The 21225-nt window shown below is 44.9% G+C and overlaps 1 protein-coding gene across 2 annotated transcripts; it reads left to right on the top strand.

Moving 5' to 3' along the window:
* The first annotated feature begins 234 nt into the window (after positions 1 to 234).
* Positions 235 to 19545, top strand: RBPJ (recombination signal binding protein for immunoglobulin kappa J region). 2 transcript variants are annotated; one of them, XM_054382816.1, is made up of 9 exons: positions 235 to 330; positions 7261 to 7426; positions 9148 to 9322; positions 10680 to 10817; positions 11027 to 11139; positions 13262 to 13402; positions 16525 to 16680; positions 17401 to 17504; positions 19178 to 19545. In XM_054382816.1, exons 1-9 carry the CDS (start codon positions 242 to 244, stop codon positions 19491 to 19493), a joined length of 1398 nt encoding a protein of 465 aa, XP_054238791.1. In that variant the 5' UTR covers positions 235 to 241; the 3' UTR covers positions 19494 to 19545. The 2 variants fall into 2 exon arrangements, with proteins under 2 accessions (XP_054238791.1, XP_054238792.1); XM_054382817.1 differs by lacking the exon at positions 16525 to 16680.
* The last annotated feature ends 1680 nt before the right edge of the window (positions 19546 to 21225 follow it).

Here is a 21225-nt window from a genome sequence, read left to right as displayed (position 1 = left end):
GTTTTCTGGAAAGTGTAGTCATTATAAGTGCTCACAGAACAATGCTGCCAGCTTCGTGCATGGTTGGGGCCTCTTTTTGCTGTGTAATTGTCTTAAAACCCAACCTCACCTTAACCTTCTTAATGCTCACCTTGAGGGTTTTGGTTTTTCAGTCCTAAAGCTGTCTTTGGATTATTATAATTATGAACGAACTCCAAAGACCTTTCCAAGCTCATTTTGTCTTTTCCTTTCCAGGGAAGCAATGCGAAATTACCTGAAGGAGAGAGGGGATCAAACAGTGCTAATTCTCCACGCCAAAGTTGCGCAGAAATCATATGGGAACGAGAAAAGGTGAGTCCGCTTTTCCCTGGCTGCCCTCTGGTGCACAGGGCATGGCAAGATTCCTCAGCTGATACCATAGTCTAGAGAAAGGCAGACCAGAATGGTGCTCAGAACTCCTTTGCTGCTGTAAGAGTTGCTGCAAGCCTTTGGAGCTCAGTGCAGGGAGGTGTTTCTACCAGCAGCTGCTCTGTGGTGGAGCTTTGTTTCCACTGAACTCACGTGGCTGTAATTTTAAACCTTCCATTTGAAATCCAGAGCAAACAAGGTGATTAATGGGAGCTATTTGTAGAGGAGTGTTTCCATGACTAATTACAGTTTACTATCACGTAATCCCAAAATGGTTTGGGTTGAAAAGGACCTTCAAGACCATCTAGTTCCAACCCCTGTGCCATGGGCAGGGACACCTTCCCCCAGTAGTCCAGGTTGCTCAAGGCCCCAGCCACTCTTGCTTTCAACACTGCCAGGCTCGAAGCCTCCACAGCTTCTCTGGACAGTATGTTCCAGTGCTTAACCACCTTCATGGGGAAGAATCTCTTCATCATGTCTAACCTAACAAAATATGAAAGGGACGTGACTGGTCTCAGTGAGAAGTATTTCTGACTTGGCTCTGCTGTAGCTTTCAGCAGATGACAGGTGAGTCACAGCTGTATCGATGACAAACTGGCAGTTTTAGGCTATGGCTTTAAAAATTTTTCACAGATCTCGATCAGAAAGTGGTAAGAATGTAAATAAATCACTACTGGGTGTAAAAAGGAAAATAATGATAATTCTAAACAATGCCATTGGAAGAGATAAGGGACTTAAACTAGCGTTACCAAAACAATCTCTCTCTCTCTTCTCGCTTCCTCAGGCTGGGAGATACTAACTGGCTTTGCTGACCTTGACTGCATTGCTTTTGTTGTGACTGGTCTTAACTTCTCTGCTCTGTCTCTTGTCCCTTTTTGCACAGGGGTGTAACGGAGAGGCAGGGAGGTCTTTGGCCAAGGGGGTTCCTTGAGCTGTTTTATTAATTGTAAATACCCGTAAATATTGTAGATTTATACATATTCATTGCGTTTCATTGTAGATTGTAGTCTTGCTTGTAAATACAGCTTTCATTTGCTTCCAGCTGAGCTGGTCTGGCAAATTTAATGTTGGGGGGAATTTTCAACCCACCAGACAAACACTGGTAAAGGCAGTGCAGCACCAGCTGCACTCATGGGGAGGGACGGGATGCACACCACTGTGGGAGGAGGGATGCTTTTGGGCAGGAGTGGATTTCCTGCAGTCTGCTCTGTGATGTTTTCATTGCATGACCAGTAGAAGTAAATAGGATAGCCCTTCACAGACAGATTTATATGCCTTTTAATGCTGACATGGAATTTTATATAAGTATAAATTATATTTTTTTGCCTTAAGTTTCTCTGAATAGTGTGGTATTCGGTTAGTTTTCAGAAAATCTATGGTGAATAAACAACACTAAAGACCAAACTTCTAACCCTTTTGTTTGTCACCGTCGTGCCCTCCCTGTTACACCATTTATGGTTTTTACATTTTTCTGAGCTTTGAGATTCTACCTTATCTATGGGTTAAAGTATTAGAAATCAGGAGTGTTAGAATCAAGCCTTCAAGGTTCTCTGATGGCTGCAGCTAGTCTAAATCACCCTTCCTAATGTCTGTGAATCAGATGCAGGTTGTTTCAGCCGTTTTCCAGGGTTCTGTGCCAGAAGGATAGTCTCTCAGTGTGTCACCTTCTGTGGTGGCCAGTGCCTCAAGTCCTTTCTTTGGGCAGTGTCCAGGTTCTGCAGCTTCATGGAGCTATTCACTCAAAATGCCTTTTAGATCTTTATGAACTTCTTGTTGAGACCCAAATGTGACGTAGGGGAAGGAGGGGAGGGGGCAGGAGGAGGCAAGTGTGCTGTTTATCTGCTGTGTAACTGTGCAGCTCCTTGATCACTGCCATGCCCAAGTGCAGTAGAGTTGTAGAGCAGAGCCTTCCCAGCAGTGAATGATAATTTCAGCCCTTGGCAGCAAGCTCAGTGGCCAGAAAGATTTGTCACGGCATTGTAGGGACCTCTGACTGTGATCTTCTCAGATTGCATTGTCATTCCAGAGCTGCACTCATGGCTGCAGATGACTTTAACACATCATTCCCTAAAAATGAAGGGTGTGCCTGCAGATAAGAAAGGGACTTTTAAACAATGTCTCTGGCTCCAGTCAGTTTCTTCTCCTGGCTAGAGCAGCTCATGAGGGCAGGAGCACTATGCAAAGCTGTCCTTTCTACATTGCTTTGGTGAACAAGCAGCTTGGAAAGAGGGGAGAAAAGATGGTGTGTAACATTACTGATCAGGAAACCTACACAAGGTTCTGGGGGGCTCAGAGCAGAGCTTCAGACTGGTGTTTGTGGGCACTGGCTGGCAGCTCCTGTGTGCAGTTTGATAGCATTGCCATAGCCTTGTCTTGAACATCCCTGTGTGCTCCTCAGCTGGATGTGGTCAGATCACTGTGGCACTTAAGCAAAACTGGTGAGGTTTGGTCAGCTGGTGGTGAGTTTCTCAGTGCTGGAATCGATTGCTAACAGGAGCTGGGTGCAGCCTCTGTGAAGTGCAGCTCAGTTGTCTGCCTTGGTGTGGCTGCATTTGTGCATCAAAAGTGTCTCAGCTTCACCTCCTGAAAACTAAATGTGTCAGATGAGTGCAGAGAATTCTGGAGCTTGGAGGAAGACGACTGGTAATGGAAGTGGTAGGATGTTTGCTATAAAATAATGGGATGAGGCAATAATTGCCATGCTGGTGTGGGTGTGAGGTGGACGTTTGGAATACATACTGTGATTTCATTTCTCAGCTTAAATATTGTACTTTTTCTTCTATTTTGACACACTATTGAGACTTTCTAGTACTGCTCTGTTGATCCCCAGAGCCTTGGCATCAGTAATGGTGTCCTGTCAGCAGCCTAAAGAAACATGCCAGCCAGTAAATCCATGTGTGCCCTAAGATACTGAGTGAAACTCAATGATGAATTAACTTCTTTGTTTTTCTTTTTCTTTTCTTGATTTTTTAAAAATTATTTTTGGTTGCTTCTGTTTTATTCTTAACAGAATGTGCCCTTTGATTCTTCATATTGCTGGGCTAAGCAAAATTAGTAAAGGTTCGAGGCTACTTTGTGCAACTGGTCAGTCAGGTTTTCACCATTTGTACTTTAAATACCATTTCTAAACTGAGTTGTGTTGCACACATCTGCTTTATAGGCAGAAACCTATTTCATACCTGCTTTTGGGGAGAAATTGCATGTTTTCCATGGCACCTCCTTGTGGCATGGGTGTAATCTGGCTAATTTTTGATCCATAAAGACTAAATTAAATTGCACTGTCTCCGTAGCTCAAAATTCAAGTTACAAAAGGAATTATTTTTGCATTGTCCTGTCTTTAAAGTAAATACAGGACCGAAGAATGCCCTGAACAAACTTCCACCTTCTGTTCCAGCCTTTAAGCCTTGTTTGTTCCAAGGCCATGAGAAGTGTTTATCACTAACAGACTGTGCATGACATAATGAGAAGGTGAGAACAGAGGCTACCTCCCAGTGTTGTGGTGAGGTCAGCAGATGGTGAAGGCTCTGCTGAAGGCTTGCTGCAAACAGCATGGGTCTTGCCTGGTATGGCCCTGTTCCAACAGGCCTCACAGAAACACAACTGCAGGGTGTTGCCACCTGGATGGAGGCTTTCTGGATTTGCCTGAGAATGTTCTTGCTCCAAAAGAAGAGTGATGAAAGAAGGCTTCTTAGACTTGCTGTTCCCAAAGTTAATGTTGTTTAAACAAATGAGCTGGGAGGTGAGCAGCTGAGGACTTCAGCTGAATTTAAGACTTCTTGCCTAATGTTTCCTAGCAGATGGCTGTCCTCTTTCAAAGGCATTTGGGTGATGTTTAGTCCTGCTGAGTGTGGTGGTTCGGCTTGTGCTGCCTGTATGGTTTATTGACCATTCCCTGACACTCTTCTCCAGAGTATGAGCTGTGGAGGAGTTCACAGGACTGATCCCCAAGAGATCTTGTGGCTTTTAGATCAAATTGTTAGTTCACCTCACAGAGGAAGGTCCTGTGTTGTTCTGCACTCATTCAGCAGGGAATTGAGAAGAGGTAAAGAGGTATTGAGAGACTCTATTGTAAATCCAGTGAGGAAATGACACCCAACTTGGTCTTGACTGTGGCTTCTTGTACTGAAAATTCTGACGAAGGTCAGAAGAATGAGACACAACTGCCTTCCCTTCCAAGATAATTTTCCTCTTATGTCAGATTAATACGTAAGAAGACTTTTTCCCCCTCCTACTCAGTCTTACTTTAGTTTTGTGGTTAAGCAAAAAAGAAGGGTAGACCTTGTAAATCAAAGGTCAAAGGAAGAGTATTTTCATTTGTTCCACCAAACACTGTCCTACCTCATTTCCCATCAGTAACACTGGAAATTACCTCCATTACTTGACTGACTTTGGGGAGGTGATTTGTTTTCTGTGTTTGTTTCTGTATAGCTGTCTGGAAGCCAGCCTCACACAGGCACTCACATTCCTGCTTACATGGGAAATGTTTTATTGATGAGAAAAGTGTTTGCAGCAGTTATTTTATACACATCAAGGCTCTTTCTGTAACTGTAACCCTCTGTGAAAATTAGAAGTATGAGGAGACTTGTGGTTTGCTTATGCTGTGCTAGATAACAAATGTCTATTTAGCCTGTTCTAGAGCTCAGCTGCTGGGTTTGTAAATGTGCAAAGCCCTGAGCTGCTGCTGGTCTCTATCTGAAGGGTGTGAGAGGCTGACCCATCAGAAAATGGGAATGTGTAGGCTCTGGCTTCTTGATTGGTGGTTTCAACCAAATGTAACATTCTCAGCTTCCAAAGTTTGGTTCTTCGTACAGTAAATCACCGTTTCCCAAGGTTTTCTCCGTGGTGTGGTCTAACAAGAGCTTTTTCCATCAGAGGGTTAGGCTGCTTTCCCATGGGCCTCCATTGCCATCTACTGGCCATGGCTAGCCAAAGGACTTGGCTTCAGTAAAGCTGACGTGAAAAGGATATGAGACAAGTTCGGGATTGTCTCTTGTATTGTCACCAGTGAGCTCAGTGCAGGAATCCACGAGGAAGAAGGATAAATGTGATTTGATACCCACTGGGATACAAGGGGCTGGGTTCTGTTCTGCAAAGCATTGCTCTGTTAATAAAGGTTGTTGTTCACTTTTAGACTGTGCATAATTGCCTTGTTGGCAATAGCTGGTAACTGTTGAGAAGAACATTAGTGGGACACATCCAGTAACACGTACCGGACCTTGTATTGTTGCTTTGAGAGCTCTGAGGCTGGCCAGGTGTGGGGTGTGCTTTTTCTGGCAATCTGAAGGAGCTCAATCCAGCAGATCAATACATCTGGTACTTAAAGTTTCTTCCCCCCAAAACTGCCTCTCCAAAGCATGGGGTTCGTTCATGTTGCCATTAAAAAAGCATTGCTCAGAGAGGACCAGTGTGACATGTCCCCTCTCTGGGGTGGCAAAGCAGAGGAGGGTCTCCTCAACAGCACGTGGCATCATCCTTGTCGTTTGAGAGACACTCACAGATATTTAAACTGAATGCATATTGCTGTGTCATAAAATCTGGTGTGTCTTCAGACAGGTTTTCACTGTGAATTTATAGGCAAAGTAGAAAATTTGCTTTTTTTTTTCCTTCCCTGCCTGCAGGGGATAATTTTTGCACATTACCATAACACTGAGAAATTCTGAATTGCAGGAAACCTTGGGCTATTACTCTAACAAAGAACATATTGCGTGCGTTAACTGAAATGATTACAAAATCTTTGTGTTTTTAGAGGTCCTTTATATTCACATTTTCTTGTGATGTGATTATTGACTCAGGACTTGAGTTTCATCTGCTAAGAATTCTATTAGAAAAGTGTTTTATCTCTCTTAAATAAAGGACTTTTTGCTGCATAGATGAGATAAAGAAGTGTGTTAGACTTTATTTCTCTACTAAAACTGAGTCACTAATGGAGGCTTTTTATGGTATTTAATAGAAATAATCCATGGATTCTCTTGTCCCAAGCCAAATTTAAATCCTCCCTACCCGCTTGAGGCAGGAATCCTCTTTGGGTTTCAGGCATGCCAAGTTAAGCACTACTGTCCAATGTGAAATAAAGAGATGATTAAACTTCTTCAGTTATCCTTTCCCTCTTTAGCTACCTCACACCTGGATGTACTTGCTCTACTGCTTTCACTTTTACAGTATCACAGCACTTTGATCTAAACTACAGTAACTTTGATCTAAATCACATGGTGATAAAAGTGCTGCAGCTGTTGACCAAGCCCCAAAGCAGTGAGGATTTGTATTTAATAATTTGCAGAAACTAATGCACTGTATTATTCTGCTGCATTTAATATGGAGAGTGTTGCTCTAAGTGACATCTGGACTGCTTGTGGTCAGTGCTGCTAAAGACTGGATCATCTCTTCTGCAGGTGCTGGTGAAGGTATTCCTTTAAAAACTTGAGAATTTTCTGCTTGGGTGGAATAGGCTCCCTCCTTGTGAGTATTGAGGGCCTGGAAGTTCAGGAACTGCAGTTAGCAGCTGCCCATTCCATCAGTTTGGTGAACTGCTTTGTTAATTGCTGCATCGTGTTAAGTACCTGCAGAACAAAGCACTGTCATCACTTCCAAGGCCTTTTTTACCTTTAGAATATCTTCTTTGAAAGGGTAGAAAGTGGCTTTCTTTACGGAGATGCAGACTGCTGCCTACCACACATTGACCTGGAAAGATATTTGGTGTGCAGCTGTTGCTGCTTTTCTTTGTTTTTCCCTTTTTTCCCCTCTAAGGCAAATGAAGGATGTAAAAACTGGAATGCAAAGTGAGAAGGGGCTGAGAGCTTTTGGGTGTGCAAGTTTCTGTCTTAAGAGTGTTCTGGAAAGCTGTGTGTAATCCCATCATGCATTTCTCACTTCCAGGTTCTTTTGCCCTCCTCCATGTGTGTATCTCATGGGCAGTGGATGGAAGAAAAAAAAAGAGCAAATGGAGCGGGATGGTTGCACTGAGCAGGAGTCACAGCCCTGCGCCTTCATCGGGATTGGGAACAGCGACCAGGAGATGCAGCAGCTGAACTTGGAAGGAAAGGTAGAACACTTAAATTGCTGCAGAGGGGAGAGTAGGGCTACCTGCAGCATAGTTCAAGGAATGTGTGATGGTTTAAAACTGTCTTTTTTAATTTTTCTGTCACAAAGTTCAAGCAGAGAAGGTGAAGGAATGTAAATAAATCACTATTGGGTGTAAGAAGGCAAAATAGGAATTATTCTAAACACTTCCATTGGAGAGAGAGAAATGTTTAAGAACTATTACTCAAAACAAGGTTTGGGAGTTGGGCAGTCTGAGTTCTCGGCTTGCTTGCTGGGCTTCTGTCTGTCTGACTGTTTCTTCTTTTCTGGCTGAAGATAACACACTGACCTTGACAAGCTAAGTCTAACAGCCTCTCTGCTTGACTCTCTGCCTTCTCCCAGGGGGGCCCGGGGGGATTCCTTCTGGCTGGGGGGGAGACCCCTTGGGGGAAGCAAAGGGAGGTTGGTTGTGCTTTTCTGTTGGTTGTACATATTTGTAAATGTTGTGAATAGTGTCTATTTGTACATATTCATTGCATGTCATCATAGATTGTAGATTTGCTTGTAAATACAGCTTTCATTTGCTTCCAGACTGAGCTAGCCTGGTCATTGTCGGGGGGGGGGGGGGGGGGGGGGAATTCCAGCTCTCACACTGTTACAGAATGGATTTGCTTATTTTTGATCACTTCTGCTTCATTGTAGGAGATATCACCCAAGTGGTTTAAAAAAAATCCTCAAAAATCTGTGGGAGAGTTGAATAGGTGTATGTGGTTCATGGGCTTTCAGAGGGATATCAGCCTTTCATTTGTAGGCTGCTGGTTCAGAGTCAGTAAACTGTGAGGTTGTTGGGCAGCAGAGAGTAACTCCAGTGAGGTTTCTGCCCCACCCTCCTCCATGTCCCTCTCCCTGGTTGCATGGATGGATAATCTCAGCAAGGAAATATCTGAACAACATCTGCTGCTAGAGGTGGTCTTTAAGTCCCTTTGCATTGAAATACAATTAAAACAGCACCTTAAGAAGTTTAGTAGGTTGTCTATTGCCACAAGATTTTTGTTAAAGATATTTTTAATGACTTAAACAGTTGGGCTGGAGCTGGCAGCAGGTGGATGTTCATTTAGCTGGGTGTTTCACTGAGCTGCCTGCTGTTCCCACTGCAGCCTACCTTTCCAGTCCTGGTGAGGGTCTTTGGAGAGATAGTCAGGTGCTAAGCTTCACAATATCTGTATGCAAGACATGCAGGTGGAGTTGTTCAGCCTGGAGAAGAGGAGGCTGAGGGGAGACCTCACTCTCTATGACTCCCTGAAAGGAGGTTGTAGTGAAGTGGGGTTTGGTCTCTTCTCTCAACTATCTAGTGATGGAACCAAGAGGAAATGGCCTCAAGTTGTACCAGAGGAGGTTGAGATTTGACGTTAGAAGAAACTTCTTGACTGAAACGGTTCTGGAACAGGCTCCCCAGGGAGGTAGTTGAATCCCCATCCCTGGAGGTGTTCCAAAGAGGCAGAGATGTGGTGCTGAGGGATATGGTTTAGCCCCGGCCTCGGTAAAGTTAGAGAATGGTTGGACTGGATGATCTTAAAGGCCTTCCAACCAAAGCCACTCTTATGAGATGGAGAAAGCAATTTCCGATCTGCTTTAGAAAGCTGTTGCATCGGTTTTCCTGTTTTGTTTGTCAAATTAACTAGGCATAGTTTCTTGAACTGAACTGAGTTGCAAGAAGAAACAGCAGCATGTTTTGCCCCACAGAACTATTGCACTGCCAAAACCTTGTACATATCAGACTCAGACAAGAGAAAGCACTTCATGTTGTCGGTGAAAATGTTCTATGGCAACAGCGATGACATCGGTGTGTTCCTTAGCAAACGGATCAAAGTCATCTCCAAACCTTCTAAAAAGAAGCAGTCACTGAAAAATGCAGACTGTAAGTATTTGACAGCCTTTTCTTTTCCCTTGGTGTAGCAATTAATTTTGCTTCCCACTAATGTGTATCCTGAGCTCTGACTACAAAGCAAACACAACGACATTTTCCATTTCTGTTTTTTTCTGATCTGTTTCAGAACTGTACCCATGAGTGTGTTTGAAAGTGTCCCAACAGAGATTACACTGCTGACTTTTATGCAGTCGCAGCTAATTATTTAGTAAATATAAAATGTCCACTAAAATCCCCCTTTATTCTGAGGAGTGAATCCTTGTAGACAGATGCATAAAGAGTGCCCAAGAATATTGGTTCTCCTAAGCTGCTATCATCTGGTGCTTAGGGTGATTGATCAGTATCAAAGAGAGAGCTTTTGGGTGATAATAAGTGAGTAGCAGCATGCTATCAAAGTGTATTTCCTAGCCTCACAGCCACCTTCTCACTGCCTCATGCCATTTTCATGTTGTTTTCTAGTATGTTTTGCATGGTTCCTTGTAAGTAATTGGTTAAGAAATCTGTGTGGGGACATTTCCCCCAGATTTATTTGCTTACAGTGTCTTTCAAGTAAAGGTATCTCTGGTGCTAATGTCAATGGGAGCATTTTTGCTTTTCCTCCAGAGTTTTTGCTTGCATACCACTGGAGCACCTGAAGAGATCCCCTCTTTTTTTGTTTGTGTTTCTCTCTCTCTTCACTAGTGCTTTAAAAGGCTCTTCCATCAGTGTTGGGCTGGACCCCACTCACCTATGGCATGTGGATCTGGAGGCCGCTAGCTTGCCCCGTGGGCTGCAGTGCCACTGCTGGCTTTGTGCTCAGATAGCTCTGGTGGACAGTCCCTCTGCACCAAGCGTTCCGCCAGGGTAGATACCAACCTGCTAGAAGAAACAGGCCCCTTTTGATGGCACAGTGCTAGTGGCTGGTTTTTTGTAGGGGAGCAGACTTAGCCTTGCTCTCTCTTGAATGATGAGTAAGTTCCAACCTGAGAACATCTCCAGTTGCATGGTTACAGTTTTGCATAGTTCTGTCTGTCTGCCTTTCAATCGATGGTGATTTGTAAGAGTAATTCTCCTTTGTCTTTCACATGCTCACTGAAGGTTGTCTCAGTGCTTCCCAAGGGCCACCTAAGCCGTCAGGTGTTAGAGAGCTGGGAGCAGGAGCCTTCAGCTGGCCCATGTGGCTGGTGGCAGCACCATGAGCTGGCCTGTCTTGGAGAGCAGCCCTTCTGCGATGCTGCCATTAGTTGATAATTACTCCTCGATTTCCAGTCTTCATCAGTTTGTTTTACTGCATTTGTGACTTTGTGTGACTTTTCTGTGCAACCATGAAGTACTTTGATAATCTCCAGCCTGTGTGTGTTCCTTGCAGTATGTATTGCGTCAGGGACAAAAGTGGCACTATTTAACAGACTTCGATCCCAAACAGTTAGCACCAGATATTTGCACGTGGAAGGTGGCAATTTCCATGCCAGTTCACAGCAGTGGGGAGCATTTTACATTCACCTCTGTAAGTAAAAAAATGAAGAACTGTATTTTTCACCTCCCTTCATCCCTACAAAAATAGCCCTGCGTTTGTCCCTCCGTATGAATTGCCCATATGTAGATGTGCTTTGTTCCTGAGTGTGTGTTTGATGTCATAGTGTGATGTTAAATGTCTCTCCTGTCGAGGAAAGCAGTGATTAAAACAAAGAATATGAAAATTGCTGTTTCCTGCAGTGGATGATGATGAGTCAGAAGGAGAAGAATTCACAGTGAGAGATGGCTACATCCATTACGGGCAGACGGTCAAGCTTGTGTGCTCAGTCACTGGCATGGCACTCCCAAGACTGGTACAGTTTAATTTCTTCAATGCTGTCATTAATTTGTAGATGGCTACTTAGTGTAATTGCACAGCTGGGTACAATTCTTGGCACTGTATGTTTCCCTCTGGTACTGGATGTTTTCTCTGGAAATGGCATCCGTTTTACTAAAAGCCTATTGTTATTTTCTGCAGATTAATTCTGTAAGCCCAGAACAGCTTCTAAAATCAGCATAGGGTGTTTGTCAGAATTCAGACCTGCCAAAGTAGGTCAATCTGCAAGCTGTCATTAAGAAAAGTCTGGTTTAAAAGCAGTAACGTGTAGGTCCTAGGGTAGCAAAATACTTTACATATTGCTACCAACCAGATAAGCAAAGTCTTTGCAGCTAAGACTGTTCCATTGCTTGAGTTTAGCAAAGCTTTACAAGTGCTCTGCTGCTTTGAATTCAAAGGCACTTCTGTGTGCTTCTGAGAGTGTGTAATTACACCAACATCAGCTGGGAAGTGCTCTTTGGACTTGTGTTAATGCTGTTTTACATATGGAGCATTGGAAACTGCTTTGAGTTTGTAAATTGTGTTTTCAGAAAGAGACAATTTCAGCCCTTGTCTTTTCTCGCAGATAGAAATCTGATTATAACCACTTAAGGTTTGTGAACCAAAACATTTACTGCTAGTTACACAGTAATGATTTATAGAACTAAATTTGAGGGTAATTATAGATTTATTTCCTCCAGTTTTATGTGCCTTATGCCAGCCTAAGTGGAATTTTATGTGAGGGATAATAAACAGTGCTTCATATGTCATCTGATGTGGAATTGTGGCTTGTCAACCCCTTAGAAATTTCATACAAGGCTCCACTAATCCCACTTGGGACTAGAAACAATCTTTAGAATGTGCCAGTGTAAAAGCAACTTTCCCTGCAGGCAGCTTCCTTCCCAGATTTACTTTCTTAGGTCAAACGTGGCTAACAGAGAAAGTAGCCTGCTCAGAGAAAATGCTGTAAATGCTCATTTAAATAGATTTGGGTTTTTAGTAGTATTTTTCACATTATTTGACAGAAAGGTCCAGACCTGGTTACTACTGATCAGGTTCAGTGAGAGGATCCCACTTTATTTGTGGACTTGATGTGAATATTTCCCTACTGGGAATGCCATTATTGGTGATTTCAGAAGCCTTCTTTGTAGTACACTAAAGCAAAGCAGGCCAAAGGTGGCTTGTTGCTGCTGGCACTATTTGCCATGCTGCCTTACCAGGCTGGCTGAAGATGACTGGGTTAGAAGGTACCTTGCAGATAATTTGTAGGTTAATGCCAAGGACTTTGAAGCAGCCAAGCTTATCTTGAAACTCACTTTGCTAACAATGCCATTTATGATCTTTAAAGATCCCAGAGGACATGGCTGGCTTTCTGATTGTCTGCTTAGAAATCTCCAAGCACTTGGGCTGGTGGCTTGTGCTGCTGATGCATTAAATTTTTTTTCTAGAGGTTGAGTTAAAGTTCCAAGCTACAAATTTCCATTCTCTGTAAGGGTATCACTTCTTTAATTTTTTAAAATAAACCAGTATAACAGTTCTGAATGCAGTCATCTGAGCTGCCAGCTGTAGGGAGCAATTGTTCTTTGCAGCTGTCTAAGTGACACTCAGTGACCAGCAGTTGTTAAAGTTGTTAAAGCAGTTGTTAAACTGTGGCTGTTATGTCTGCCAACCTTGACTTAAGGACATCTAAATACCTTTAATATAATCCTGATTTTCCCCTGTTCTTGTTCAGCAACCAGTCTGCCACAGAGTGTGGTTGATGCTGTCAATGATGGAAGCTTCTGCAGAAGCCTTAATATCTGACCTTCTGCTCTTTTCCACCAGGAAATACAGCCAAAGTATCTTTTGCTGCAGCTTCATGTTTTCCCTCACAGCTAAAGGGATCAAACCCAGATGCATGCAGCACATTGCAGCTGTGGCACCCAGTGGCACTGCAGCATTGTGTTCTTGTTTCACAAGAATACAGAACTAGGAAGGTGATGGTGGTGTTAAAATAGGAGACATGGGAGTGAAAAAAAAAAAACCAACCTTTCCCTTCCTTGACTAACAACAGATGTGTAATCTGCCATGTGATGAAGTCCAGAAATTGTCCTAAACGTGTGTGCAATTTTCATCCACAGATCATTCGCAAGGTAGATAAGCAAACAGCATTATTGGATGCAGATGATCCAGTATCACAGCTCCACAAATGTGCATTTTACCTTAAAGACACTGAGAGAATGTATTTGTGCCTTTCCCAGGAGAGAATAATCCAGTTTCAAGTGAGTTGTTTAAAACTATTTCAATAGCTGAGATGTTTTCCCCACTTTTGCAGTTGGGCTTGACCATGGGGCTGGTATTTTGTTTGGGAAAGAGAAAGGATGGAAAGTGCAAACATCACCTGTCCATCACCAAATCTGTTTTTCTTTCCTCAGTACCTTCTTCCGTGTCTTCTAGACAATGAATTCTGTTCTTTCCAATGGAAGACATGGGAACACACTAGGAACTGGTGCGTGCAGCCGTGGTACTGGAGTATAACATGTTGGCCTGCACCAGTGGAGCTGCACCACTGCTGGTGCGTCTGTTCCTAGCAGATAGGGAGCCATGCAGGTCGTGGTAGCCTTATCTCACGGGAACTTAGCAGAGATGTACTCTCTTGCTCTTGGCTGAGGACATAAGCAGTGACAGCCGTGGCAGCTGGCCTTGATAATCTGTGAGGCCATGCAAATTGATTTGTCTGTGAAGAGCAGAGCTGTCTTAGGCTTCAAGTGTTTGTTTCTCCAGCAGGTGGAGAAAAGTGTCCCTAGCAAGTGACTGAGCTGTCTGAAGCCCTAGGGACAGCTATAAGAAGATACTGGTACAGAGCTGCTCTGACAGCCACTGCTAACCAGTTGTGGGTTTGGTCTCATGCCTGTGTTAGCTTGCTTTCAGCATGGTGACTCCATCAGAGGAATAAGCCTGTGACCAAGCCCAGGCCTACCTAAGCTTTGCCATCTTCTTTAAACATCCAGGGCAGCTGGAGTAGCAAAGGGTGTAGAGACATAATACTGAGCTCCAGGAGATGGCCACACTGGAGAGATGGAGGCTTCCTTAGGAGAACAGCTGTAGCTTCTGGGATAAGAAAGGATAAGGAAAGGGAGAAGCTAGATTTTGAAAGATCTCCCTTAATTTCAGGGCAGAGACTAGGAGGGAGTGTTAAGGGCTTAGCTGACTTCTGTCCTGAATTGAGACACTGAAAAGAACATGAGAAGTTTTTTTCATGTTTCAGGAAACATAGTCATGATTTGTGGCTCAGAAGGGCCCAGATCTCTTAGTTCTACCCACAGCACATAGCAGAGAGGTGTCTGTCAATATACTTTCTTCTAAAGGAGAATGGGGCTTTGTCACAAAGAGGAAGCTATGAAATAGGAATTGCAGTAGCTCAGGGTCAGCTTTGCTTTGACTTTTCTCAAAGTGCTTTATAAGAATGGCTGAAGGAAGAAGCAGCTCCTGCTTCTCTGACAGCTGCTTTAGTTCAGTATCCTGGAACTGCCTCTGGAACTACCAGGCCCTTCTATCACTTTTCAGGTTCTGTAGCACTCATGGGATCCAGTCTGATGAGAGCTCTGAGCTCTCCACATGGCTTAGATTAAAAGGACAACCCACTATTCTGAATTCTTTTAGGGAGTAGGTACCTGCTGCTTCTGCTTGTTGAATAAAGACTGTGAATATGTGCATTGGGCTGTTTTCACTCTGTGGTGAGTGGAATCACTGTGGAAGATGAACTCTTTTCATCAGTGACAGGAGACTGATCCCATTTGATCTGGTGTTTTTTTGTTTCTTTTGTTTCCTTTGGACCAGTAGACAAAAAGCAGAGGAACTGGCATTGCAGCACCTTTCACCTGCCTGCTCTGAATCATTTCTTGTTGAATCCAGCTCCTGCAGTAGGATTCCAGACAGGCTGTGCTTGCTGTCAAAAAAAATCAAACCAAAAAACTCCAAACTGTACTCTGGGGTCAGAAGTCTCTCTTGAGTGGATGGAGATAGCCCAGTTGAGAGACGTTAAAGAACACCAGTCCAGCTGTGCTCTGCCAGCACCTGTTGAGAAAGTTCAGTTACAAAAGGAAAGGAAAGAGGAGGGAGAGAAATAATGCTTCCCTAGAAGGGGCATCAACATCTTCCAAGGGTTTCTGTGACAGGAGTAATGTGCTCCTGACATGATTCTTGAGGTGGCAAGGCTTTCATAACAGATTCTGTAGCATTTTTCTTCCGCTTTGTGGCAGGGGTTTAGCAGGTATAGAGCAGCCAGTCCAGGATCTTGTGCAGGGTCATTCAGTTTTGATCTCATGACTTCATTCGTTGTGAGTTGAAGTGTGTCAGTACAGAGGAAAGATGTCTTGAAATGGTGTACAGCAGCTCTTTGTCTGGTGTTCAGGTTCCAAGTGTCATCTGGGTTTTATCTTGGGCAGGATCTATGGTCACAGCCCTTGCTGCACGTCTCCCTTGCAAGCTCTTCTTGGTGCTTGTTTCTCATCATCATATTAGGGTGAAGTGTTCACAGGAGAATATGTCTTTGGTACATTCCTGCTGAGTGGAGTCTGTCCAACAGTTCTGAAGAAGGAAGGTTATGCTTACACACCTGGATATTACTGTGGTAACACACCTGAATATCCTTAAACTCGATGGAAGAAAATAGAATTTCAGTATTAAAAGGAGAATTTTTGAGTCCCCTTTTTTTTCTGTGCCTGTGTTCAACCTATACACAATTTCCTTACTGGTTGCTAGAATTGTTGGGAGGCTTTTCTTGGCATAAGACCCAGTTGTCACTGTATTTTTTTTTTATCTGTATGTGCATTAATTTAGTGACATTAGCAACATTTAGGAGCAAAGACTCTGACTAGCCTCCATGGTTGTAATTTTTGCTTCTCCCCCTTGGCTTTGCACAAACACTGTTTTCAATCATTTTGTGGATGGCGAAGAACTCCCTAAAAAGGGGAAATAAAATCTTGGCCAGATGTAAATTATAACTAATGGAAACTGTTCCTTTGGGCTTGTAGCTGGTTTAGTCCCTTTGCATTAATAAAACAAGATCTATTGCCAGGTAACTACTTCTAGGTGCTGTAGTTTGTGGGTTAGTGGCTGTTCAGTAATGTTGAAGCTAAAACAAAGCCCAGCAGTGATCAAAAGGTTGGGGAGGTGACACTGTCATAGGTGAAAATTGCAGTGTTCTCACAGGCTTGGTTTTTCTGAAATAACTGTGGCTGTTTCTCCAGGTCATTGTGTGAGAGGGAAAACCTAAGGAAGCCTGTTTCTGAAATAACAGACATTGTTACTGGCCAGGCTGGTGTTTAGCTCTGTGATTTGGCACAGGAATCTGCAGGTCAGATCTGAAACTCTTTTTTTTTTTTTTTTTTTTTTTTTTAAGGCCACTCCATGCCCAAAAGAACCAAATAAAGAGATGATCAATGATGGAGCCTCTTGGACAATCATTAGCACAGATAAAGCAGAATACACCTTTTATGAGGGGATGGGACCGGTGCATGCTCCAGTGACACCCGTGCCTGTTGTAGAAAGTCTTCAGGTAAGCTTGTGGTTTCAGAGTAAACTGTCATGTGAGGGTGGTTTTGTCATGCTGACTGAAGTTTGAAACCTTTGTGGAGGTCTGTAGGAAAACATTCTTACTGTGGTTTTTAAAGAGGAGAGTTTCTTCATGGTGCAATAGTTTCCCTTGCTTACATTACAGGATGCGTGAGCCTGTCCCCATCACAGGAATGATCTTAACAGTGGTCTAGACATTCAGAATTTTATTTCTTACAGTATTATGATAGTGATATTTTTAGGACTTCTGTTTGATTACTGGGGAATTTACTTGGGCTCTTAAAACAGCCAAGTAGAGGTGAAAGCCAGACTTACGAAGAATATGATCCTTCTGCTGTGGATACACCGGGAGTTCTCCTGACACCTTCTCTGGAAGTGCCCTTTGGTCTTTGCAGAGCTTTGTTGAAATGTCTATTCTAAATGGCTACTCTCAAAACTGGAAAGCTCTTTCAGGCAATCACACTAATTGGCAGTCAGGCAATCACACTAGTTGGCAGGCTGGTTTAGATGTGTCACTTCTGTTACCGCTCAGGGCTGTAGGGTGTGTGTCAGTGTTCCCCAGCTGATGGGAGCAGCTCTGGGTGTGGTTCTGTGTGCACACAGAGAACTTTGTTCTGGGCTTCTTTTCAGGGAGGGAAGGGAGCTGTTTATTTTTATTAATCTGTGCTTTTTTTGTGGATTTTCCTGTTCCCTGCCTTTCCAGTTGAATGGTGGTGGGGATGTAGCAATGTTGGAACTTACAGGACAGAACTTCACTCCAAATTTACGTGTCTGGTTTGGAGATGTGGAAGCTGAAACCATGTACAGGTACAATGTTTCCTGCTGCTTTGTGGGGATTGCATCTCACTGGGTGCTTTGAAGAGTCTGTACTTGTGGGCATGCTCTCCAGTGTGTGTATTCTGCTCTGCAGAAAAGGGTCTAGGAGTGCTGGTTGACAGTGGGCTCAGTATGAGTCAGCGGCCAAGAGGGCAAGCTGCCTCCAGATTCTCCAGAGAGGTGATGGTCCTGCTGCATTTGGCACTGCTGCAGCCTCACCATGAGCACTGTCAGCAGTTTGAGGAGGATGTGAAGGTCCTTGAATGTGTGCAGAGGAGGGCAACAAAGCTGGAAAAATGAAGAAAGGTGCCAGGACATCTGGGGTTGGTTCAGACTGGACATTAGGAGGCATTTCTTGATCTAGAGGGTGGTCAGACACTGGAAAAGGCTTCAGAGGGAGGTGGTGGATCCCTCAAGCCTGTCAGTGCTTCAGAGGCATTTTAGCAATGCCCTTAGTAACAGGCTTTAGCTTCTGGGCAGTGCCAAGTGAGACAGGCAGCTGGACTGGGTGGTCCTGCTAGGGCCCTTCCAGCTGAGCTCTGGTGTCCTGCTCTGTAGTGATGAGCTGTGATATTCTGCTCTTCATTGAGCTGTCCACGCTCAGCTGCCACTCCTGTGTCAGGTGTGCCGAGAGCATGCTGTGCGTGGTGCCAGAGCCTGTGCTTGGTGCCGGTGCCCATGGCCAGCACCTCTCTGTGTGTCAGGTGTGCCGAGAGCATGCTGTGCGTGGTGCCAGAGCCTGTGTGTGGTGCCGGTGCCCATGGCCAGCGCCTCTCTGTGTTGCAGGTGTGCCGAGAGCATGCTGTGTGTGGTGCCAGAGTGTGTGTGGTGTCGGTGCCCATGGCCAGCGCCTCTCTGTGTGTCAGGTGTGCCGAGAGCATGCTGTGCGTGGTGCCAGAGTGTGTGTGGTGCCGGTGCCCATGGCCAGCGCCTCTCTGTGTGTCAGGTGTGCCGAGAGCATGCTGTGCGTGGTGCCAGAGTGTGTGTGGTGCCGGTGCCCATGGCCAGCGCCTCTCTGTGTGTCAGGTGTGCCGAGAGCATGCTGTGCGTGGTGCCAGAGTGTGTGTGGTGCCGGTGCCCATGGCCAGCGCCTCTCTGTGTGTCAGGTGTGCCGAGAGCATGCTGTGCGTGGTGCCAGAGTGTGTGTGGTGCCGGTGCCCATGGCCAGCGCCTCTCTGTGTGTCAGGTGTGCCGAGAGCATGCTGTGCGTGGTGCCAGAGTGTGTGTGGTGCCGGTGCCCATGGCCAGCGCCTCTCTGTGTGTCAGGTGTGCCGAGAGCATGCTGTGCGTGGTGCCAGAGTGTGTGTGGTGCCGGTGCCCATGGCCAGCGCCTCTGTGTTGCAGGTGTGCCGAGAGCATGCTGTGCGTGGTGCCAGAGTGTGTGTGGTGCCGGTGCCCATGGCCAGCGCCTCTCTGTGTTGCAGGTGTGCCGAGAGCATGCTGTGTGTGGTGCCAGAGTGTGTGTGGTGCCGGTGCCCATGGCCAGCGCCTCTCTGTGTTGCAGGTGTGCCGAGAGCATGCTGTGCGTGGTGCCAGAGTGTGTGTGGTGCCGGTGCCCATGGCCAGCGCCTCTCTGTGTGTCAGGTGTGCCGAGAGCATGCTGTGCGTGGTGCCAGAGTGTGTGTGGTGCCGGTGCCCATGGCCAGCGCCTCTCTGTGTTGCAGGTGTGCCGAGAGCATGCTGTGTGTGGTGCCGGACATCTCTGCGTTCCGCGAGGGCTGGCGCTGGGTGCGGCAGCCAGTGCAGGTGCCGGTGACCTTGGTGCGCAACGACGGCATCATCTACTCCACCAGCCTGACCTTCACCTACACACCAGAGCCGGGCCCGCGGCCGCATTGCAGTGCAGCCGGCGCCATCCTCAGAGCCAACTCCAGCCTGATGGCCTCCAGTGACACGAACCCCAGCAGCGAGGGGGGCTACACGAGCGTCAGCACGAACCCTGCTAGCGTCACCTCCTCCACAGCCACCGTGGTCTCCTAACTGCTGCTGTCTGCCTGGACTTCACTGCATCGGAAGTGCTCCGCTCAGCAGAACTGAACAACTCTTGTGGTTTCATGGGAAAACACCTCTCCAGTTTAGGTGATGCTATCGTGAACCTTGCTACCTGCAAGCGCTGATCTGAAATATAGAAGCCACAATAAAAAAACAAACCAACAAAACCATCCCAAACATAAGAACTTTATTGAAAATCTATTTTTCAGCTGGTTGTTTTTTCGGTTGTTGTTGTGTTTTTGGTTTGGGTTTTTTTTTTTTTTGTTTTTTTTTTTTTTAATGGGCAAGAAAAAAAACCCCACAACCAAGTGGCTGGGATACACGATGAGTAAACTAGAAAACATGAACACAACCTAGTTTTTATGGACCAAGGAACTTGTATAAGCTTTAGTATAAAAGGTACATTTTCACCATACCTTTTTTGTATCACAACATATAGTACACTTTTGTTACCAAATAGTTTCTATTTTTTTTTTCCTCTGAGCTTTTGCTCTGAAGTATATTCAGGTTCCAAGCCTGACCATGCTTGTATAATCTAATTACCATACTCTTCCAGTTTTAAAACAAAACAAAGAGAAAAGAAAAAAAAAAACAAAACAAATATATATATTTTTGGTCTGTGGCTGGAACTGTTCCTTTTTTTAAACTGAAGTCTTGTGACTTTTTATGAACTGAACTTGTTTTTATTTCAGCAAGTAGAACCTTGTAAAGGCCAGCATATTTTTTTTAAGATTATATGAAGTCTGTGCAAAAGCTTTAAAAAGAAAAAAAAAATTGCCTCTGCCTTGCCTGCAATACATGCAATGTATGTTAACTTTAGTGCTCTGTTTCAGTCATTGTTCATAGTGTTTCTGTTCTTTTTTTTTTAATGTGTATTTATAGTGATAATTCCTGAGGTTCTAACATTACATGAGGATGTTTGTTTTTTTTTTTCTTTTTCAGTGGCATCTCAAGCAGCAGTTGTGTTAATGATTGTTCATGTCACAGGCATCCATTGGTGTTTGTGAAGGGTTGTTACTGGGTTACTCCCTGCCCCATCCCCCTTGCTCCCTGCTCAGTCCTGTTGCATCTGAAAACGTTTCAGGTTCTGTTCCAGTTTTTCTAACCTTGTACATAATTTGTATGAAGTGTAAGTTAAATGTTTTATTTCCAGAGTGGAATGTCCCCAATGGCTTCATTTGGCAGCGTGTCTTCTGTCTCGTTGGTGTGCAGTCGGCCATGTACCATGTAGTACAGTGTGCTGCAGATGGGACTGGCAGGTGGTGGCCTCCCTCACCTGGGGTCACAGCAGTGTGTTTTTCCTTCATCCTGCTCGGTGAGCTAGGCCAGGCTGTGGTGTGCCATGTGTGCAGGGTGCTCTCACTGTGCAGTGGGCACACCGTCACAGCTGGGAGTGCATCCTACTGCTGAGGAATGGGCAAATGGAAAGTCCTCAAAGCACCATGGAGATGTCAGCTCCTCCCATCCTCATTTCCTGTGGGTTTCTCTTTCCCTGCCAACAGCTTGTGCAACGTCCAAGTCTTCTCTCCATCATAAACTCAAAGCTCATTTGCACTTTGACTTTGTTGGTTGTTGCATTTGTTTTTCATGTTGGCTTTGCCATGTTTTGTCCTTCCCAATAGCCCTGTCTGCTTCATTTGTGTTTGAGAGTGTGCCCTGGTAGCTCACTGGTAGTGGCAGAACTAGGCATAGACTCCTGGAGCGAGCTCTGACAGTGTCA

The sequence above is a fragment of the Indicator indicator genome, chromosome 8 (assembly GCF_027791375.1).
Source record: "Indicator indicator isolate 239-I01 chromosome 8, UM_Iind_1.1, whole genome shotgun sequence".
In the NCBI taxonomy this organism is placed as follows: Eukaryota; Metazoa; Chordata; class Aves; order Piciformes; family Indicatoridae; genus Indicator; species Indicator indicator.
The sequence above is the reverse complement of the archived record's forward strand: the minus strand, read 5'-3'. Positions and strand labels throughout refer to the sequence as shown.

Bases quoted from the DNA above. Each gene is read 5' to 3' on its own strand.
- RBPJ (XM_054382816.1), top strand. From the start codon at position 242: ATGCGAAATTACCTGAAGGAGAGAGGGGATCAAACAGTGCTAATTCTC. The intron at 7,427-9,147 runs GTAGAACACTTA...TTTGCCCCACAG, and splicing joins AGCTGAACTTGGAAGGAAAG to AACTATTGCACTGCCAAAAC. The intron at 13,403-16,524 runs GTGAGTTGTTTA...TTTTTTTTTAAG, and splicing joins AGAGAATAATCCAGTTTCAA to GCCACTCCATGCCCAAAAGA.